This window comes from Anabas testudineus, chromosome 21, assembly GCF_900324465.2.
Source record: "Anabas testudineus chromosome 21, fAnaTes1.2, whole genome shotgun sequence".
NCBI lineage: Eukaryota > Metazoa > Chordata > Actinopteri > Anabantiformes > Anabantidae > Anabas > Anabas testudineus.
The window spans coordinates 15,318,427-15,342,387 of NC_046629.1; the positions used below are offsets into that span (position 1 = coordinate 15,318,427).

At 40.2% G+C, this 23,961-nt stretch overlaps 1 protein-coding gene across 1 annotated transcript in view; it reads left to right on the forward strand.

The window, feature by feature from the left end:
- The window catches only part of LOC113172631 (receptor tyrosine-protein kinase erbB-4-like), a 234,711-nt gene that overhangs the window by 176,237 nt on the left and 34,513 nt on the right, over positions 1-23,961 (forward strand). Inside the window, exons 13-20 of the mRNA XM_026375601.1 lie at positions 537-669; positions 3,859-3,952; positions 9,197-9,351; positions 10,708-10,752; positions 12,984-13,116; positions 15,581-15,703; positions 16,636-16,734; positions 19,103-19,288. Coding sequence (XP_026231386.1) covers positions 537-669; positions 3,859-3,952; positions 9,197-9,351; positions 10,708-10,752; positions 12,984-13,116; positions 15,581-15,703; positions 16,636-16,734; positions 19,103-19,288 — 968 coding nt within the window. The remainder of the gene's footprint in view (positions 1-536; positions 670-3,858; positions 3,953-9,196; positions 9,352-10,707; positions 10,753-12,983; positions 13,117-15,580; positions 15,704-16,635; positions 16,735-19,102; positions 19,289-23,961) is intronic.

The following is a 23,961-nucleotide window of genomic DNA, read 5'->3' on the forward strand; positions in this document are numbered from 1 at the left end:
AAGCACCATCATTCCAGTATAGCATACATTAACTAGATGAAGACTATTACATAAACGCAGTACATACAATACTAGGTCATCTTTCAGTACAGTGAGGAAGGTAATTATTCTGTGACCATTCAGTGCATATAGCCTGTCAATTTATTGCTCACAGAATAGGGATAGCGCAGCCCTACAGTGTGTTTTTACGCCGCACCTATCCCTCTGTCTTACTGCAATTACTCTCGCCATTGTCTGGGAAAGTCATCTCACTAATTCGGACCTTTTTATAGGCCGCCGAAAACGAACAGCTATTCCGCGGAGGCAGAGGATTTTAATGCGAAAAAGAAGCATCACAAATTGCCTGCGTCTTAGCACATCTAGTGTTTTCATAAATAATGTGATTATTTTTGGCTAATTTTATATCCAGATAATTTGCTGCAATTTGAGGTTTATTCTCCGCGCCTGTGCTAACACTGAGTCATCAAATCGCAACTTATTTCCACATGAATGTAATACTTGGCTCGTGCACTCTTATGTTTGTTTTTATTGAGCAGCCAAGGAGCACATGGTGTGTGACCCACTGTGTTCGGACGCAGGGTGCTGGGGTCCTGGCCCAGACCAGTGCCTGTCCTGCCGATTCTTTAGCCGTGGACGAACCTGCGTGGATAGTTGCAATCTCTATGAAGGGTGAGTTCTGTATGTGCATGTGCTCTTACAGTCGAAATACATCAACAAAATACTTTGAACTGTTAAAATACTGTGACTCAGCTTGCACTGATGCCATACTTGACTAGATGTGGCCTCTCTCCTCCTCTTTTAACTCTGCTCTGTCAGCATGATCATGAAAAAATCCAAAAGTATGAAACAGAAGAGGAAGATGGATAGGGGTACCATTAATGGAAAGATTTCATACTGTAGCCGAACTCCTGTTGTCTCCCCACCAACTGGAGCAGTTCCTACTTTACTCGTTTCTGTCCTCAATATAATTCTGCTTGTGCTGCTTTTATTAATTGTGTGGTGCAAGATTCACACAAGAGACTAAATTGGGCCAATTTAATTAATGTTCCGGTGCTACACGTTAGGCAGCATCAGCATGCCGACGCCGCAACACTCAACGTGACAGTTAAACATGGCGGCTGGGTAGTGTAATGGTAAGATCACCGCCCTCCATGTGGGAGACTGGGGTTTGAATACTGGCGGGCACTAAGCCCCCTTATTCTTATCCTACCTTTGCCTTGTGAGTCTTTTTGAATAAAAGCTAAAGTAAATGTAAACATGAGGTCGCTGACAAATACTTCCTTGAGCTAGATCTACAGATCTACTGTAGCACTAGGGAGATTCAAGGGACTGCATATTATTCTGTCAAGAGAAGCGTAATGTCACATTTGAGTCTTCACAGTGTTACAAATCCTGATGACAAGACTTCTTTGAATAAAATATTTTGTAAAATAATTTATGTAAAACATGAAAAATTAAAACAGAGATGAACAGTGAAAATAAAATAACACAATAAGATAATTAGCACTGTAGTGTATGTTGCTCCACAGTACAGAGGTGTGATGGGAGAATGCTCTTCATTGGTGCACGATATTAATCAGACAGGGTAAAATACCAACATCCTATTTTCACACTACAACTTGAAGGTTTTCTGTGCAGAGAAGATCAAACGTCTGCCAAAACCCTCTAATACATTGTATTCCACTGATTAAATCAAGGGCAAATATTGAAACACAAATCAACCAAGCCTGTTCAACTATGAACGGCAGTGCAGGAACGACTGCTGCACAACTTGCTTATCAAAACTTAGATTTTTACTTTAAGGACAGCCCACGGCTCTTTGTAACATTGTTCAATATCAGCAGCATTTTTCTGTTTAGTATGGATGATATTAGCAGCTGGAGGGTGAAAAGAACAATTTAAGTTGTGGTGGTAATTCTTAGTTAAAGAGGCCCCCCCCCCCCCCCCCCCCCGCCTGCTGAGTGTCAGAGCAATAGGGGTCCCTTGACTTTAAAAGGAAGAATAGCTTGACACTCTCCACCTCACAGTGGAAGGTGACGAGACCCACTCCCCGCTGAGTTTTATTAATAGCAGTTTAGATATTTAGACTTGCAGAACCACTGGAGGCACGCTTTTAAGTCCCACCTTGAAAAAAAAAAAAAAGTGGCCGAACTGGAGAGTAATGAGGAGGACTGGAAGGTGCTGTTAGGGCAGGGGGGCTAGGCGTGTCACTGCGTGTCACAGTCATTGCTTGCGCACGGGGCCACGCCCTGCCTACCTGTCCACCTGCACGTCAGCACTACCCCACACCTTCACCTTCACCGTCACCAGCACCACTGGCACTTCATCCACCGAGCAGCAGAGCTTTACTGAATACAGCTCCCCTTTACTTGTTAGCATAGCGACACCGTATGTTTCAGGAGTACAGCAGTAAATGTGTTTTTTACCTTTAATTTGATCTCTGTTTCCGTATTTATCAGTCCATTCAAATCAACATGTTTTTGTTGTAGCACCTTTTTTATCACTATAGATTGGCTTAGCAGTAAAATGACATCATCTATACTGTAATCAAGATGGCATGAAAGTGTGCAGAAGCAGGTATGTGTCAGAAGCTTGTGACAAAAAAGACTATTGCATTTGTTATAGTGATTTTCTTCCTGCCTGGGCGAGGATTAATAACTCACCACACGTCCAACTTACCACCAACTGATTGGTTAATAGTAGTTGGAAATATTTACGGAGTCAAACCAATTTGGATGTTATTATTCAAAATACACAACAAAAAAAAAATCATGCTGTTTAAGTCTAGTAGCACCGATTGTGTCTAAAACCAGAATTAATGTTAATTATTCATCACATGCATAAAAAGGTATTATTCCCTTGATTGCTACATTTTTGTCCCATAGCATAGAGAACATACAAGAAATAAGAACAATGTGCAGTGGCGTCCGTGTCACAAGCTTCAATAAAATCTTACACTACACTGCAGCCTATGTTATTCCAACCAGCAGACACCCAGACAAAAGCCTTCCTCCCCTGCCTCCTGGAAGGTTTTCTGAAGGGCAGATGAAGCATAATTAATACTAATTTGATTTAGATCCCACTGAGCCAACAACATTTTTTTTCCTATTGTTGCGACGGAACCTTCTTTTCTCCCTTCGCTGACCAAAAGAGAAGTACCCGAAAGTCATTGTCATTGTCCTGTAGTGGCAAAGGCAAAGTGCCAACACAGTCGCACAGTGGTTAACTTTAATGACTTTTGGAGGCCACTTCCATGTTGTGCGATTATAAGGGGATTGTTGCAATTGAATAACAGGGCACTTAATTTAATTGATTTTTGAAAATGTTGCGCCCCTTGCAGGTACTTCACCTTTCAACTGCTTCGACCCCCGAGTGATGGCATCAGTATTACAGTTAGCCAATTAGCTACAGTGTGTGTGTGTGTGTGTGTGTGCTGTGCGGGTGTGTCTGCCTGTTTATGTGCTTACATCAACTGATTTTTGTTTCCAAATCAATGATTTTAAGAAACGTAGGATTGGTATGTAACACTACAGCTAGTAGTTCGAGTCTAGCAGTAATAAAGTTCAAGAGATTTTTTTTGTTTGTTTGTTTTGGAAATACAAATGTGACATTGAGTTTGAACTACTCTGGTGAGTGATTGCACAGAATATTAAATGTATACTGTACATAATCAAAATGTACTTTTTAATCCATAGTAGCACCAGCTTACGTAGTTCTATATTCCACAGTATTTAAGCCATCATGTTGTTATCTCACACAAATAATGTTTTGTTCCTCCTGTCTCTCTCTCTCTCTCTCTTTCTATTGTCCCACCCCATCATATTCTCTTCCTCCGTCCCCCTCCTCTATTTCTCTCAGGGAAATACGAGAGTATGCCAATGGGTCAGTGTGTGTGGAGTGTGATGCCCAGTGTGAGCGAGCCGACGACGACTCTTTGACCTGCCATGGTCCGGTAAGCGTGGTCCTACAGACAACAACAGTGAGCCACATTGAAGCATTCGTTTCAGTCGCATACAGTACGTCTTCTTAAATCAGACAGCGAACACGGCTGCTATGTGAGCAGTGTGTTTACATTAGCTTGTGTCTAGTTGTTAAAGAGGAATATCATTCAACATAAAAAGCAATACAGACGGTGGCATTATTTCACTATTGAAAAATGAACTGCAATTGAATCTGTCTCGAAGAGCCAAGACTAATCTGAGTCACTGCGTAGTGAGCCAACGTAAACAGATTGGCTTTGTGAATCAATAATTCCGTTTTTTTTTTTTTTTTTTAAAGGGCAAGTTCACACATTTCGGAGACTTTCTTAAAACAAACATGAAATAAAAGCTCCGGGAAAAGATTTAGATCAACAATAAATGTATCCAGTCAAAAGCGGAAACAGCTTAAGGGCCAAAAACTCACCACAAGCTAAATGATTGCGGTCTAACCCTGTGGTCACCTCAGACTGTGATTAATTATTGTTCTAGTAGTAAAATGGGACTTTCAGCTTTGCTATTGATCATGTCTCCATCTGGCTAAAATGTAAAACAGATTTTTGCTGTTTTAGCTCCGACAAATATTAGTTTGCAGTTCACATACAGTGTGTGTGTCTCTGTGTGTGTGTATGTGTGTCATTCTGGACTTGTTTTAGGTGAACTATCAATGACTCATTAAGAGGCAGCCATTATTTTATTATTTTTCTAAGAGTAATTGTTCCTCTCTGTGTTGTTTTCTCCCCAAAGGGCATTTGTACTCCCACCAAATGTTTGCATTTCACATGCTCTTAGAGAAGCACGGCGGTTTGTTGAAAGGTTGTTTTGTAGCAGCTGTACATTAGTAAAATGCCAGAGTGGAAAAAGAAAAAAAATAAATAAATCCATGACCTTCATTTCTGTCTGCCACTTGTGAACACTATACCCACAGCCACATGAGGCCCCTGACCCTGTACTTTCCCTTAAAATTTTATCTTGCTGTTTGATAGAGAGGGATTATTTGCGACAGATGCAAGCCAGAGGCACCATGCGCTGTCTTTTGTGTTCCATCACACCCTGCCAGATAGTTTATCCAATATAGTTTAGATGCATGAAACTTTTTTTTTTTTTTCCCCAAAACACACAATGTTTGCGTGCGCGTGTACAATCGTGCAGTGCAAAGGCCAAAGTAAGCACATCTATGGTTGTTGGCTTGAGTAGAGGGTGTGCTGTTGTTGGAGATTTGTTGGTTTGATTATCTTGGCTGTCCACTTGATACCTCACAGCCCTGCACTTTGCTTTTTAGCCAAGTGAGAAAATAAAATAAGGGACCTGTAGATTCTAGCAGTTTGAAATAACAAGTGATTAAAAATTAAGAGTGGGCACTCGAACGTACTCTGTAATGATGTTTTGATTAGCAGTGTAACTATCTTTATTTTCTTACTAGTTAAGAAAAGAAAAAATACACTATAGAGGCAATGTCTTCATTGTCTTTTTTGACCATATAGAGGATTATAGAGGACCATGTATTTACTTGAAAAAGGTTATGTAATTATATGTGACTTTTCAGTGACGGCTTCAATTTCTCCTTTCTTGGCACCCTATAATTTCCGTGTACAAAGTACAGTACAGTTTCACCTAGTAGTTCCTCCCGTGAGTGTGCCAGTACTGGTGTGAGCTTTGTCCCACGGTAACCTGTTGGACCTTGAATAGATGTCACGTGGGCAGCACATATACACACACACAAATGGATTACAGCAATCATGTTATGGCCACAGAGCCCATAGAAATTACATTACAGCTTACACAGTGATTTGATAGAACTACGGCCCCTTTGTGGGAAGAAGTTGGAGATATGACTATAGCCATGACTACTGGTAAACAGGTGCAGGTTAACATTCACATGGTATGTTTACATCAAACAAGGCACTGCAGACTTTGAGTTTAGCTCAGGTCAAATATTTTATTAAATATAATACTTTACTCTTATTTGAATATAGGGAAGATTTATACAAATCACTTTACGTGAAGAAAAGGTATAACTATATATTAAACAAATTGCGATTCTATTAAAATATCTTAAATATAATAATAATTATTATTATATTATTAAATATAATTTGCTTAGTATAAACTAAAACTGCTAAATTGGTCATGTAAAGTCTACGTGTATGTTTAGATGAGCACATGACTATAAAATGACATCACATCCTGTATTAACATGTTTTTCCAGATTCTGGAAATGAATCCTATGATTTTTTTGTCAATCGTTTAACATTTGTGTGACTCAAAAAATGTCATTAGGGTAGCACTCCTTTGTCAAATGTTGAATTTTAATGTAGCACTGACATTTCAGACAATAGCCCACAAACAATCGTTTAGCTAATCACATACAGGTGATTGTTGATCATCTGTCTGATTGGACAATGTAAAAAAGACAATTTTTTTGTTTTGTTTTTTGTTTGTTTTTTAACTGGTGGCTTTCATTGTGATTCAGTAGAAAAAAAACTAAAAGAGTGGTGAGCCACAAAAGCAGGCAAGCAAAATGCTTAACTCCCATTTAAAAACTATTACAACAAAAGCATTGTCTCTAAATGTTGTTCTCAAAAATAACATAAACCAATAACACTGATGCAAATTTACAACAAACAAGACAAAATTCTTCATTCAAGCCCAAAGGCATTAAGGTGTTCAATGTATCCAGAAACACTCTCTTTGTAATACGTTTTTTTTTCCACCATCCATCGGCCCAACGGCATGGAACCTACAGTATATTTGTTTGAGAACGATAAGACCAAAATGTCTGACAACCACAAAAAGAGAAAAAAACATTATCACTCTTACCTTCCCTCTGCTTCTATCGCAAGGTTTTTTTTGTTTCCCCTTTTCTCTGATCTCAAATATTTTTCTATAGGTTTGAAACAAGTTACAAAGCTGTTTCAATCAAATCACTTCTTTTACATGTTAGGTATTGATACTCTGTAAACTGCTTCTTACACTTCTTCACTCTCTCTCTTCACACATACTGAATTTAAACATGCATTGTTGCATACACGCACCAACTTACTAAATAAAATGCATTTAAATCTGCCGTCTATATTTTCCTGTTCTTTATGACCACTGTCATGTTCACAGGTGCTCATCCATCTTTTTCTCCTATTTGTCCCCCTGTATCTTTCCCCCACTATTTCTTTCATTCTCCTTTTATCTCTCCACCTCATCAGCAATGCTGAAGGCTGTTTTGCACTGTGATATTTTAAGACTGCAGTAGAGAGTGTGAGGGCTTCTGAGCATTATATCATGGTAAAATCTCTTTCTTACTAATAGAACTGATCATGCTTTGAAATGCTGTTTGTGTGGCTGCCTGTTAGAAGTACAGTATCTTCTGTGACACCATAAAGAGTAATGGTTAATCCTTATGGAAAACTAATGTGGTGGGCATGCATATCCAGCAGAGTCACACACAAGCATCAGTGTGGAGCCCATGAGCGTACTAATTTAAATTTACAGCAGGCTACTTTTGGTTGTGACACAGTGCATCCCTGTTTTTTTTTTTTGTTTTTTTTGTGAACGCCCTGATACCCTGCTGGACCAAATACTGTTTGTTTAATCTCTCACACAGTTTAGCTCGCTGATGTGATGGGATTATTGAATACACACACACACACACACACACACACACCGGTAGCCACGGGTGGGAAGACACTCATAAAAGCAAAGTGCCAGACTCGACGCTACCGCCAGTGAGAGCAATGAGACTTTCAATTTGCATAATTATATGTGAGTGAATGCATATTCACATATGTAAGAGGACACATGCAGAGGCATCAGTGCGTATGCGCTCGTATTCCCAAACACGTGCCTGCAAGGCCATGCGCAGACATAATGAACGAGCAACCATACGCACTTATCTATTGCCAAATGATAGTCATCTGCTTTTAGTATGAGCTTTACCTTGGTATGCCCCATTGTGTGTGTGTGTGTGTGTGTGTGTGTGTGTGTGTGTGTGTGTGTGAGAACAGTATCTTTAAAAAAAGATCAATGTAAGTGTATATGTGATTATAATGCATAGGGTGATGTTCGCTGTGTGCGTGCGTTTGTGTATTTGTGCTGTTTGTTAATGAGCTGTTCTTTAGGCCTGCTGATGATTCGAGGTCTGTCTGAGAGAGCTCTTTGCCCCTCTCTTCTTTCTCTCTTCCCCTACCTCCCCCCCCTTGCCTATATTAGCTCCATAAATCCTGTTCTAGGCGGATTGTTATGGTCATTGTGTGCGCTGTGAGCGATGGTTATTATCTCCCTGCTCCGCTCACACTGCTTTATGCGTCTCGTCTGCTCTCTCCCTCCCGTCCCTCGTTCCCTCTCTCTTATTCACACTGTATGTCTCTCGCTCTCACTGACTCTCTCTTCTGCTCTGTTATGCTGCATCCGTGTCCACTCTCTCTCCTTCACTTCCCCTTATTACTCTTCGGTACTTATTTTCACTTTTCTCGTCCCTCCTCTCACCGCTCTCGCTTTCTGTCTTTTGCTTCCTGTTATCTCTCGAATTCACTGCTACACAGATGCAAGTACAGCAATTTAATCTATAAAAAGCTGCTGAAAAGCCGCACTAGGAAAGTCGATCATGTAGAAACATACCCATCAATCTGTCATCTTTACAAAGTGAGGCTCGAGCAGATACCTCAGCCCCTAAATTTGTGACACAGATTTGTCCTTTGTGCCTGACTTCATGATGTCAGGTATAGCTACAGTACAGAATATCCTCGCTAGACGGGAAATTTTGGAGTCAAGACTGGAGAATAAAACCTGTCACTTAAACATCTCTGCTAGATGAATGCAGACTCACAAGTGACAACTGAAAAATACAGTATTGTGTCGCCACAGTAGCCATGTAGATTCACTGTATAGTTACTGTGATGAGCAACTTGCTAATAAGCTTTTGGCTTTTTCAATGCAAATAAAAATAACAGGTTTCTTTATCATTAGAGCTGGAATTGTGTTGTAAAGCAGTATTCAAACTTAAACACAACAGGCTTAGTCAGAAATGACTCATGCTACTTGGCATTGTTTTGATAATGAAGTAATAACAGTTAAGTGCTTTTAAGTGGCCAAATGGCAGCTTAACACCTTGCTGCTGTTTATATATAAACCCCTTATATACATTTTTATTTAGAATTACTCTGTGTTTTCAAGATGAAAATATGCATCTGAATAAAAATGTTCCTTTTATTTCTAAATCCCCATAGGGTCCAGAGCATTGTGCAAAATGTGTTCATTTCAAGGATGGTCCAAACTGTGTGGAAAAGTGCCCTGAAGGCCTGCAAGGTGCCAACAGCTTCATTTTCAAGTATGCCGAAGCCAACAATGAATGTCATCCCTGCCATGCCAACTGCACCCAGGGGTAAGCGTAGTTAGGACAAAGAGTGCTCAGAGGTCAGGGGTCCGGCGCTCATTATATGACAAGTCAGTCCCTTACATTGTTAAAGATAGAATCAAACAGCGGTGATGTCCTGCGTGGTTGTCATTATTTTACTAAACCAAAAAGTTTCCACTTGGTGGAAATTTTTATAAAAACGACGATGCAGGAACATGTATAAAAAAAACTTTCTGCCCACATTAAAACCCGATGCTGTGTCATGGCTACAGTTTCTTCACACTGTGTGTCACAAATGCCCAGTGGTGCCAATGTTTCACTGTTTCCATCATAGAGACATAAAGTCAAGTCATCACTCAACATCTTTCAAGATAAGAAAGACAGAAGCAGAAAATATGAGAGAAGACAAAAAGTGACAGGGGGAAGTCAAAGACCTCAGTTGAATAAAACCCTGCTCCATTGCTTAGTAGCCACTGATCACTCAATGTAATATTCAACAGCGTTTGGTGAGACATCATTTTGTATTTACCTCCACAGGGAGTTTATGTCTTTTCCTCGTGTGGTATTTCTCCACTCCTGAGTGACAGCCTCCAGCTCGCTCGAGCAAAACAATGTAGTCGTAAAATGGAAAACACCCGACTGACACTTTGTCACAGGTACAGCTTCATAAGCTGGTCTGCCTCTCAACAACAACTAAGAAAAAAAAAAAACAAGCTGAGGGCTGGAGAGAGAAGGGGAAAGATAGATAGTGAGTGAAAGAGACAGAGGCAGGACGGAAGCGGTCGTCTTCCACTTCGAAACATTCAGAACAGCCTTCAAAATTTTTTGAGCTGTCGTTGGCGAGTGCAGCCGACGGCAGTAGTGCACAAACATTTGGAAGCATCAGCACACGAGGCAGAGATCGTTGCCTTCATCCACAAACTACGTAAGTTTGTCACGTGTCACTTTGAAACTGAGCTGAGTCTGAAGAAATGGAAAAGTTGGAGCTGGAGAAGAGCTAACGAGGATTCGCTTCAGATAGCTTTTCATATTGCACGTTTGCCCAGAGGGGTCAGGAATGCTCACAGGTTTGTTGATGCTGTTCCTCGGTGCTACGCATTCTTGCCCATGGCTTTGCAGCAACAATCTACCTCTTTCCTTGTAAATCTAGAGTTCAAAAAGCAAAATGTTGCTGGATTTGAATCTGGAACAGAGAACATCCACCAAATCACATCCTAATCTTGTGCACATAGGTCATAGCAGTCATTGGGGGTTTGTGATTTTGTTTATTTATTAAGTCTAAACCGTTTTTGACTGTACCTATTAGTTATTTCATGATCTCATCCTTCTCAGATACATGTGAGTGCTGCTTAACTCTGTGCTTGTCCTGTATTGTTTACTAAGGTGCATTGGACCAAGACTACAAGACTGCATTGGCTGGATGGACAGGTACAAATTTTTAATTCAGTTCAAACAAATAAACTCACACAAACACACAGACACACACACACACATATACACAGAGATGCAGAGGAGAAGATGCAAAAGCATCTGATTAATGGTTAAACCTGAGGCCTAAAATCCCAGTGAGTGTCCTTAAATCCTCTCTGTGCATGTAGGCTTACGTGTGTTTGTGTGTACACAAGCAATTTTCCTGGTTCTTGATAAATTGATAGTGTTTTTGCTTTTGTTCTGAGGGCGTGAGAGAGAAACAGGAGCAAAGCGCTGCATACAGTTTACTGCAAACAGAAACAATTTGGTATAAGATGATGCTAAGAATCATTGAGCGGTGTTTGGAGGATCACTAGGAGTAAGAAGAAGAAGTGTGCAATCAACATAAAAGAACTCAGCAGTGGGTCTGGATGTGTGCAAAACACTGGATCCTAAGAGGGAAAGTCATGCAGAACACAACAACAGACACAACAGCACACTGTGACACTGTGAGTTTTAACTAAGACCATTAGACTGGAAAAATGGAAACATTCGGATTTGCATCCTAGTACGAGGGCACGAGGACTGCTAAGGTAAAAGAAACCTACGCTTACAGTAGATAAACTGATCATTTATTATATACTGTATTTACTGATCAATATTCAGCACGATCAACCATGAGATGCTGTAGGAAATACCTTCCCCAGTCGCAAGCCTTCTAGATAACTGCCTGCAAAATCTACACTTCCCCTCCTGACACAGACATTGGCAACAGGACGATAAAGACCTGAAGCAAATGCAGGGATGCAGCTATCAGCTGACCATGGCGAGCAGATCAGGCCTTATCAGATTTGTGATAGCTAAGGATGCAGCAGCAGCAGCGGGCTCTCGGCTAACCCCGGGCTTAGCCGCCTGCTCAGGGGTGTCACACATCTTGTAAATGTGTCAACTGGTGGATGTATTGACTCACAAGCACAAGTGGCTTATCAGAAACAGATGATTACACTAAGCCTTCAAAGGCCAGCGTACCACCTGGCACTAACGTGCGGGGATTGTGCGCGTGTGATTAAGGTGGATTAATCACTTTCTGTGACTTACTCCCAATATTTAGTCTGATAAAACTGACAAATAATATTTTGCCTCAAATAACAGTAACCATTTATCAGTGTGTTTTCCATTAAAAACATCATTATTGGAGCTACCCTGTTGTGGTGCAAAATCATCGTTTAATGTGCAGTATCGTGCAACTTGCTGAGTGATCTTTAGAACTGTGCATCCTCTGTGCATTCACAGTACAGCCAGGTTTCATATGACTCAGGGGACCTGATAATATCAGCTGTGAATCATGCAGGCTGAATAAGATCATCTACAGTGGGAAAATTACATTTGCCCACGAGTCAAATCCCCTGCGGCCTTTGAACATGACATACATGTGACCGTGCTCTGTAGCTGTGTGTCTGAACACCGGTCTTCAATTGTCCTTTTTATTATTGAACAGTACAGTATGAGATGTGGACAAACGCACACAGACTGTAGCGATCAAAATCACACAAGCCATTTTACAGGTGCTAATCACATATGGTGCGGGACAGGCAAGTGTTTTTTGTTTTTTTTGTCACTCCAACAGCAGGTTTCTGCTGTTTACCTCAATTGTCACAATAAAAAATAAAACAGTTGCCACAGCGATAATGTTCATATGCTTTGTTTTGACATCTAATTAATTATTATTTAGACACATTGTCTCAACAGTACATGAACAGACGCACACATATAAACACAACCACTTGCTTTGTTTTGTTGTATTGCAAGTGTCGATGTGACGGCATCGTCATTAAAAAAAAAAAAAAAAAAAAAAAGAAGAAGAAGAGAAATAAAACGAGCACAAGAAAAAGCAGATGAGATGCAGTTTTATGTTTGTTCATCTGAAGTTGTGAGAGGATTTCCAACTTTTGTATCTCAGCTTTGGATTAATGAGAAGCCATAGAGGTAAACTTGTTACCAGATGCTTAATGCACGAGGATAACCCACACGAGCAAGAACATAAGCACGAGGACACCTTTTGGTGGTGTAATCAAGGTGTACGTTGTCCCCATCTTCTACGTTTCCCACGTTACTACCTCCAGTTTATTTGTCACCTCCGTCTTCTTATTGATAACGACATGTACTTTTCATCTTCCTGCATCCTCTTATGTCTTCATCATGTAGTCATTTTTTTCTCCCATATATCCCTCAACTTTCTTGCCTTTCAGAACCCCTCTCATCGCAGCGGGTGTGATCGGTGGCCTCTTCATGGTGGTGATCTTGGTGCTCAGTGTGGCGGTGTCCGTGCGCAGGAAGAACATTAAGAAAAAGAGAGCCCTTAGACGCTTCCTGGAGACAGAGGTGAGCGGGGCTGGAGATGAAAAGGAGATGTGGGAAAATGGCGAAAAATTTGGTTTGAAGCTCGGGATGTTAATGTTTGTAGGAGACTGGGGCATGTCAGAGACACCAAGTCCATGGGTAACCATGGGTAACCAACTCTGCTAAGACATCTAGCTTCATCCTGTCCATACAGTATAAAGTCACACTATATCATTTAGGGCAAATTACTTTGCCAAGATTGTGGACTAAAGGGTAATAAAAGCATGAAATCACACTTGCCAATATTAACATTAACGGTCTTTAGAATGGATAGTCAGCTTGTGTGTGTGTGTGTGCGTGTGTGACTTTGTCATAGTATATTGGAGAGGACACTTCTGTTAGGAAGAGGCAAGGGACCGTCGCATTAGAGGAGAAGAAACCACTTCTCCCTTGTGGTAAAACTAGAAGAGTCCATCATGTAAAGGCACTTGTACATCTATAGTGAGACTATGGTCTTGTTTTACTGCTTTCTGACTCTTCAGCTCACACAAGCATCAGTCAAGTGTCTTTGCTGTTGGCTTCTGTGATGACAAAACAGCAATGCGATGGCTTTATATTATACTTACATTCTCTTACATTACCTTCTACACAATGTCGGACACACTGCTGGATACACTGGAAGCCCTACTTCATTTTTAATACCATCAAATAATTAGGTATAAGAAAATATAATATAATTATTAGAAACTAGAGCCGAGCAGGACAAGACATAGGCTGAAGTTAAGAAACTTCTATTACTGCAGAGGGATCCCAGGCAAACAAACAAACAAACAACAAAACAAATAAGTATAAACGAAATGTTTATGTTTTTAACAGATTCTAGTCTGTAATTGTTTAAATGTATGTATTAGCAAACGTTGAAATACATTATGATTCATTTCAGCATCTAATACATGTACTGATACCACAACTCAACAACTTCACTTACAGGGAAATGCTGACACGGCAGAATACTTCAGTGCGTTGTTGCAATGCCTTGCAGTTGCTGCGTGGTAATTTAGCAAGCAGTTCGAGTGCACGTTTGGGTTCAGTTTCAGTACCGCATAGTAGAGGGAGAAGGTGGACAGTTCCAATTTGCTGCACCGTAGCTGTTACACAGCCCCAACAGCTTCAGCACCACTAAAGCTGGACAGCTCCCAGCTCAGTGAAACAGCATACTGTAGTGTGTTTATAAGATGTGTGTGTGTGTGGGGGGGGGGGGCGCCTGCAGAAGCTGATTTGTTATTCCATTTAAATGAAGAATGGCTATTGTTTTTAATCAAATGGGAACCATGAGCTAGAGGGACAAAAGCTGCCGACCACGGCGTGGCTGATTTACTCTCTCGGCTTCTTTCTTGTCTCTGCCCTTCTTCCCTCCTTCTCTACTCTTACACCCTTTCCCTAATTCTCCTTACATCTATCCCTTTTTCATCCCCTGCCTAATTTGCTTCTCCGTCGTTGTCTCGTTGTTGTTGTTTGTAGCGCGGTCCCCGGTGCTACCCCACATCTTCTTCCCTTCCCTCTCCTCATATAATCTTCCTCTCTCGCTCGCTATTTCCTCTGTTCATTCCTCCACTTGAGCAGTAATGAGACAACAAAAGTGTCAACTCCTTCTCAGGCTCTGCAATTATCCCCCCCCCCCCCCCCCCCCCCCCCCCACCCCTCAATTCTTTCTCTCACTCTTCGTCCACCTGTCTCCATCTTCTCGTTCTGCTCATATATTAAGTCTCTCACTCATGATAGTGAAATGGTAATGGTGCTCCAGAGTTTTGATCTGGCTGGTTGAAAAAAAATGCCATTGTGTCCCTGCTGGCATGGTAAGTGCCGGGTAGAGACTGTAACTATTATTTAAGACCAGGAAAGTGGATGATAAAAATTAACTGGTTTCAAAGTAGCTGCAACTTTAATTAGATACAGTAAATACTGCATGTAAATTACCGTATTGTAAGAAATAATTTGTCTTGCAGAAACATTCAGTCATTTTGAGTCCTGTTCTGAAGTAATTCCATTGGAAATTGTTGTTGCCTCAAAAGCTGGGTTTCACAGCATGACTTCCCGGAAATTAGGTCACACATTTTTTTTAGAAACTGTTTTTTATCCATTTATTCAAACAACAGTGGCATAAGGAGTGAGTCTCTCTCTTTTTTTTTTTTTTCTTACTTAATTAAATTGTTAGGTGGCACAGTCTTCTGGAAAACAGGTTGCTGGTTTTGCTTGGATTTGCAATATACATGCGAACGTGGTGAATGTGTTTTGTGTATTGTGCTGTGGCTTTGTTTTCTGAAGCTAAACTGCACATGCGTGTAATTGCCTGACAATTTGAGTGCTATCTTGTCTGTATTTTGTCATGGTGAATTCAGGATTATGTTGACGCTGTATACAGGAACGCTTGTGTGTGACAAAGAACCGAGCGCTCGCTGAGTGAATCTCTTACTGTGTTACTTGATGTGTTCTGTTTTTTTTTTAGTTAGTGGAACCTTTAACACCAAGTGGCACGGCACCCAACCAGGCCCAGCTTCGCATCCTGAAAGAGACAGAACTGAAGAGAGTCAAGATCCTCGGCTCCGGGGCCTTCGGGACTGTTTATAAGGTAAAACACCCGACATGAAATAAAGACTTGAAGTGAATCATGTGCTTCACTCGATACTTGGCGAAATAAACTAATATCCTCTTAAAATTGGGATTTTGAGATCATGATGTAAGCTCCTCAAGAAAAAGGAACAAGAGAGATGGATTGCAGGACAATTAATGACAGGAAATGAGATGGATGGCCGGCGGCGGGGGATGAAAAGAATAAGTAATAACAGACATGGAGACCCCTGGGGTTACAGTGAAATAAGAGTTAGCTGAGGTCACCACCAGTGTGATGACGGGTTGGTGAGAGGTAGAGGAAAAACAGCACTGAAATTAGAAACAGCACATTCTCTCTCCTAAATGATCTTTTTCTATTTTACAGACCTAGCCATTCACATTATCAGCATGGTAGCATTAGCGCAAATGTCCATTTTAAAGCGACATGTTAAAGTTGTTGCAGTCAGACATATTTATTTGCAATTAATTGTGCTAAATCATCTACACTTTGAGCTGTGGAGCTGGCTGTCACTGGGCATGTGCAGTCACAAAGATTGCTGAAAAAAAAGTGGAACACGTTTAAAACATTTGGCAAAAGCTGAGAGGCACTTGATTTCTCACCTCTTTTTAAATGTGTTGACCACTTTGGCAGCTTCTCCTGTAAAATCACTTTATTCCCACTTGAAATTACATATTTCCCAATATAGTAGTTGGATAATAGTTTTATCCAAGTCTGAAAGATAACCTCCGACCACACAAGCGTGATCACGTTTGTACTTTGCGGGCATGTGGAAGATGTTTTAGAAAATCGGACAAATACAAATCAGGGTGAAACATCCTCTTATTATTAAAAAGAATTCCTCCTTTTGAAATTTGCACCTTACTGTTTTTGTTTTTGTTTGGATTCTGTATACTAACCTATCATCTGTTTGTGTGTGCATGTTTCTATAGGGCATTTGGGTCCCGGAGGGGGAAACAGTGAAGATTCCTGTAGCCATTAAAATCCTAAATGAGGCCACTGGACCCAAGGCTAACGTTGAGTTCATGGACGTGAGTGTCAATCAATTCCAGTTTATTCTTGTATTTTCTTTTGCTACTTTTACAGTGGCTGAAAACTGGCAGTTGTCTTCTGTATGCAGTTAAAGCTCAATTGGAGAAATCGTTCCTTCTCTGTGTCTATTATGTTGTGTAGACGTGTTTTCAGGTCAGTCCAGCAGACACAGCATACAGTACTATGCTGTATAACTGACACATTGTTGGACACAAGCGACGGCTCCTAAAAACAGAAGCAGAATATTGAAACGATTCACTCGCTATTAAAAGAAAGCACAACAAACCCATCAGCTCTGTTGGAGAAATGAAGCTATTAAGAACTAAGCTTACACCCCATAGTCTCCAGAATAGAAACCATCAGGGGCGCCCACAACCCCAACATACACCCACGTACACACACACACACACACACACACACACACACACACACACAGCGTGCCACAGGCTCCCAGCACAGTGCACAAGGCCTCATTTATAAAACATTCACAGCCCAGCTCATTTCAAAAGGAAAAGTGAAAAAAATCTAAATTATTACCCTATGATGATGCAATGTAGATGAAATAAGCCCTATGAACACGGATACACATGCACACGCACACACACGAACGAAAGCAGACACAATTGCACTCATGTATTGCACTTAGTTTGACAGTATAAGGGCAGGGGGCTTTTGGAGTGTTAGCAATTTCTATTTTTATCTGGACGTCGTTGATGAATCATATGTGTAAATTTCTGTTATGTTTATGAGCTTTAGCAGATTTATTTTACAATCCTTAAACCAGGTAAGAAGATAGAGAAACAACACAGTGATATAGGGCTATGCTGTATAATAAGTGATAGAAATGTAAAACTACAAACAATTCATATTCATGTACCAGCAAGACATCCTGAATTTACCGTATATATTTCAAATCACCTGATGTTTGCCCGGCATGATGGACATCCCTACAGTTGCTGTGAGAAGAATGGGCTGGGCTGAGAGTTTATTTAGGCAGAGAGAACAAGTGCTAGTGTTTCTAAAAAAAAAATGACGTTATCAAATGTCATTGCTAAGATAACTGAATGAAAAACACTATATGGGACTGACTTATCAACTAGTCCAAAAGGAAACAGCAGGACAGGCTGATTATGTGACTGAGTGAACGAGGAAGCAGGTAGATAAACTACGACAATATAAGTGACAGAATCAATACAGACCAGTGTTTCTGATGTTTGGTTTACTCCGTGTGTATTTCTTCCAATTAAATAATAAAATAAAATTTGAGTTCTACCTTATTTTTCCGCTTCTACGTTCCCTCACTTTTATCCAGTTCCACAGTCTACTTCTACTTACTACTACTATTAAGTTATTATTCCTGCTTAAATCCCTGTTTTGAATCTACTTACAGTTCAGTATTCAATGTGAAACCTTAAGACATCCATGCATGCAAGACATGATCGCACATCACAGATGGACACTGGAGTTGTCTAGGGTTTACTCTAAGGGGATTCTGCCCACGCAGTCACACAGTCTGTCACAGACTTTGGCCTAATTTCCCATCATCCTTATTGTATCTACTGCCATAACCAGACATCCTCAGTGCATGAGCAGGGATCCAATTATGCAAGCTTTAGACCATGTCGTGGTGTTATCTCTCTGTCAATGTTCACTGGAGCTCTGCACTGTTTTTCTGGCTCTCCCCAGCACACACACACACACACACACACACACACACACACACACACACACACACACACACACACACACACACACACACACACACACACAAGCACCTCCACTTGGGTTGTGTGTTTTTACTGCACAGCTATCTATCTCGTAATAAATTGTCACATTAACCTGTAACCCTTGTAGTCACATTGCTAGGTGTGTGTGTGTGTGTGTGTGTTCACATACTCTATGTCAGTCAAACCAACTTAGTATATTACACCACCAGAGAAACAACTTGTATGTTGTATAACCGGGCAAAGACACACGGTTTATAACAATGTCACTGTCCTGGTGTATTTACAGTACTAGTTAGTAGTTTACTACCAAGAATTCTGACAGCCTTGGAAATCAGAAAGTCACTTTGATGTTTCTGACATGGAGTGAACCTTGCTACTCACTTCAAGAGAAACCTCAGCCTTAAACAGAATAACGGTTCATATGATCATATGATCGGTTTGGTCTACACTTGCTTACAACATGCTGGATTTTCTAACACTGGGTTGAGTCTTTGAACACTTACTCTGCAGCGAGACTGAAAGATTACCTGCTTTGGCAAAGTTTCACAGTAAAATACCAGTGCAGAAGCTATTGCCAAACAAAAAGCAGCCTTCACCACCCCTTCCACCCCCTTCCTGAGTGCATAACTTTGTCATTTAGGAGGCCCTGATCATGGCCAGCATGGAGCACCCCCACCTGGCACGCTTGCTGGGTGTCTGTCTGAGTCCCACCATCCAGCTGGTCACACAACTGATGCCTCATGGGTGCCTGCTTGACTATGTCCACGAGCACAAGGACAACATCGGATCCCAGCTGCTGCTCAATTGGTGTGTCCAGATTGCCAAGGTAAGAACGGAAAAGGTTACTTTCACTGTCTGTATGCTTGTTTGAATATCATGGCTGGTTTATTTATCAGCTAATTGATAGGTTGTTGTGTTTGCTGTTTTTCTGTTGCTCGATTGGGTAGTTTGCTGTGTACAGTTGTTTGTAGTAGTGATTTCCTTTGGTTACCTGAATAGGTGCTGTTTATTACTGGGTCGTCTTTAGTGATTGCTTGTGCTGCTTTTTCTGTTACTTGGACTGGTGCCCTCATCTGAATGACTAATATATGAGTTGGCCCCATATGGCTCTCTATTGAAGACTCCTCACTGTTTTGTTATAGTTTTACAATTAGATTAATAAGATAATAAGTGATAATATTTAGGCAATGATAGTTTCATTTTCGTAAAAATAACCTTTTGTATTGATCCATCATTTGATTCAAGGCAGCATCAATTGTAACATTTTCCCTCCAATGGTCAATAAAGGCCAATAGATGAGAGTTTTATTGGTCCAGGACAAAAAAAGAGAAAGTTAAAGAAAACTCTATTTGATATAACTGTCGATTCCCTCATTGTACACACTGTTGATTCATCCAAACAACAAAGAATTTATTATTTTTCATAGAACAGAAGCAAGCAACAGAGGATCAAAAATAGATGGTACAGTAAATTGTTTGTATTTATTGTAATCCTAACTACTACTTTTAGAAATGCTTGTTTTAAACACTGAAGGACCTGCTTCAGAAGTTATGGTTGATCTTGCTTTATTGATGATATGATGATGATGATATTTTACCTGTGATTTTACAAGAGGTCTCCTTCTGTTGAGAGTTTTTACATAGACGACTTACATATGATCACTGACTACAAACAGGAGTGTTGTGTTAAAGCCCGACCCCGGACCATTGGGCCACTGCTTATGTCGAACCCTGCCACAACAGATTCTTTTTATTCTCTCGTTTTCTCCCGTGTGTGTTGCTCTTTCTTTCATAAATAATGAGAAAACAACTTGTGATCCTTACTACATAGCTTTTCCTTCTGTAGGTGTGCAATAGAAAGAAATATATTGTGCGCCATGTTGTTGCAGAGAACCATGCATCATTTGATTACATGTACACACAACAATTTGATTAACCTCTTTTTATGTGTCAGCTAACAGAGGCAAAGTGAATTACTATGTTGCTTCCCAAGTGAGAAAAGGGGTTTATATTAGTTTATAGTAAATGGCTAATAGCAGGGGACTTGTACTGGAGATTTGATAGAGTGCCCATAAGCGTGTGCTGGTGTGTGTGTGTGTGTGTGTGTGTATGTGGAGGATTCAACAACAGACAGTGGTGCCCCTTGCTAGCCTCTCTAGAGAGACTGGAGTAAATAATTCAAAGCTTTGCTTAAGTTTGGTGGAGGAAGTGTTGAGTGAAGGGAACTCGGTGTTACAGGATCATGGATGTAGGAGTGCATCATAATTAGTTTTAATCTAGTTGCCAGTATTAATAAGTATTAATAAGTGACTGATTCACAAAATAATGGTCTCCTTTTTCTCTGCACAAATATATACAAATCTGTCTGTCTGGTGCCTGAAAAAATGACTCTTAGATCATCTCTCTGACATATGGTCTATCAACCTAACAACATTTTATATGTTTTAGATATATATGCTACAGGGGCCCTGTATTATATGGGAGAAATCACTGTGTATTATATGGATATAACTACATGTCGATATACATACTCCACACTCCAATGGTTGGGGGAGTAAGAGATGCAACTGCACACAAAATAAGCTCTGTGGCTGCATTGATATGTGCTAGTTTGTAATACATAGACATGCTTGAGCATAAATGCCCCATACAATTTACACAGAGGATGTAATGATTTAAAAATGCCACAAGATACACAATGAAAATGACTTATCCATCACTGCAATCCACGATTTGATAAATTAGACACATATTTTTGGCCACCTTTAGCTAAAGTTGAGGCTCATGTGAGCTTCTATGAGATAATCCGTTCATTCTTAAACCATCATTATACTTTCAATTAATATGGGACCCTGATACAATCATAACACATAACGTGTTTCTTTTAGACCAAAGGCAATCAGTGTACAGTTTCCATCCCATGCTGGGGAACAAAACATTTTCCTGTTATGGAATTAATAAAAAAAAAAGACTCGTGGTTAAAGTGTGGCAATTGGTGGTATACCCATAAATACAGTATTTGCCTGCTGTGAACAGCTGTCAGCATGGAGAGATGTATAATTCATAAAGACTAGATATGAGGATGTATTATTTACCAGTATTATCGCATGCCTCAAGTGTGTGCTGTTTAGAGTTTTCAATAATTGGCTACAGTTCCTGTGGACACAAATAGCCGTCAGGAGTGATAGTTAATAAGGTGCAAAACACAAAGAATCCTACATAATGTACTTGTCTGGATAATGCCAACTAGGTGGATTGGGATACAATCCGGCCTAACAACATCAGTATTTCCTATGTGTAGCATTCATATTATTATTTCTGAATTGAGTGTTATGTGTCTTTCCTCTGAATAATTTCATTATCACTTGTCGTGACTGCTCTGTATACATTCACTCATGAAGGCTATACTATCTGAGGCAGCATCCCTGTGACCTTCCTTTTCTGTCATGGCCACCTTCACAGCCATATATTATCACTGGACTGATCCACCATGAGAGACGTAATGAGCAGATTTATCAGAGCAACTACACATGCAGGACTGTGATGCCACAGGACTTTGTTTTTTGTATCCTGTATTATTTTTATATACCCTGTGTTATTATTCTTACTGCTCACTATAGCTTACTATCTCATTTTTTCCTCATTGTGTCTGCTTGCTTTTTAAAATCTGGTTCTTGTATGCAGCGGTGCTTGAAAGATGACACTTACTTTAAATGAATGCACAACAGCCACATCAATACAACTATACGACACCACATTTTAAACTTCCTCAGTTACATTCCAGGAGTACCTCACCGAAACAAGCTTTAAAATAAATATCATTTGACGAAATGCACGAGTCTGTCCTACTTTATGCCAGAGAATTTGGGGTTTGCAATGTGTGAATATGTGTGTGTGGTGAGAGGGCCTCACAGTGTGTATCGCAGGGTCACTATTCTGTGTAAACCAGACTAGGCAAACATGCCTCTCTCCAACTCATTACACACATCCCCGGGGCTCCTATGAAAACCCCATACACTCCGATTCCCATTCTGCTCAGCCTACCCTTCTTCTTATTCGCTGTTTGTATTTATATGATTCTCATATTTTTGTTTTTCTTCGTCTCTCTCTGAACATTTATAAGGTGGATATACTACAGGCTCCCATACTGCAGATGGTTATTGTTTTCTGTATATATTGATTATTATTGTAATATTACTATTTAATGCCGGCAGGGTTGCCTGACTGTATCTGTAATAAGCAAACCACTAGCAGACTGTTTGCTTTGTGTACTCCTATGAGGCCATTATATTTAATGCTGAAAAGCTGACAAAATTTGAATGTTTCTGTATGAAAGGGCCTTTTGCTTCAATTGTTAAATCATTTGGATATGATAAAGCAATACATAAAGCATGCTAACCGTTCAAATGGAACATTGTTCAATTGTTGCTGGTTATCGCAAGACAAAAATATCCAATCTGCAAAACCAGAATAACATTTCTGCAGGGACAGAATTTTTCAAGGGCACCAGCTAGCTTGGGGCAACGAAGGTCTGCCCTTGAATCAATGTGATTACCTTAATAAATTTCAATTACCTCTCTTAAAAAAACACTTTTCCCCAGGTGCAAGTACACAGTAAGCTATATTTATATCAAAATAAACCAAAAATGACCCATTTAGCATTTTTAACTGCTTTATTATTTTGTTTCTTGTACAAAATACAGCAGTAAGATCTGCACGTTAAGCAGCACTGTATCTACTGCCATCCAATGTAAGTAGCTCAGTCAGTCCTCATGGACGTGTCTTTCTGTTTTGATACACACCACCAATGTCAGTGAGAAAAGCAAATAACTTAACATCAACTCTCCTTTCTCACTCAATTCTGCCTTCTAGTCCGTCCATGTTTCTTGAAGCAAACAATCAAATACTATTTGGATGTTTCAGATACCAACGAGTACTGGCAGAATGTACGCCTGCTGGACTGGATGGTAACACACAGAACCTGAGGCAGATCATAGGCATCAAGCCTTTGATGCCAACAAATGTCGGTCAATTTCACTCTCTCTTCATCAAACCTATTATTTCTGAAGCTTTTCTGAGGTGGTCCGAGATTACTGCATGCAGTAAATAAGTGTAGGATTCAACACTAGCATCCAGAATACAGAATCCCTTCCCCTGGGAAAACATCAGTCTGTAGGGCCTGTAGGGTTTGTGAAGAGCAGTGTGATGGAGGACATGTTAGGTAGAATTCATATATACATAAATACATTTCGGTGTGTATCTGTATGTGAGTAAATGTAAATGGTGTATCATTAGTAGTATGTTGTTAAAGTTGTAGGAAAACCCAAACAAATGGTACATTAATACATTTGATTTGATCACATTGCCTTCATTAACGATATGGCTTTATGATACTGGGCCAATATTGTCTTTAGTAATAATTTAACCTCATCCAATATGTCATCTGATAATTGCTGGTGTCTTATTCTAAGTAGAAAGTATGAGTGTTGTTGGTATTAAA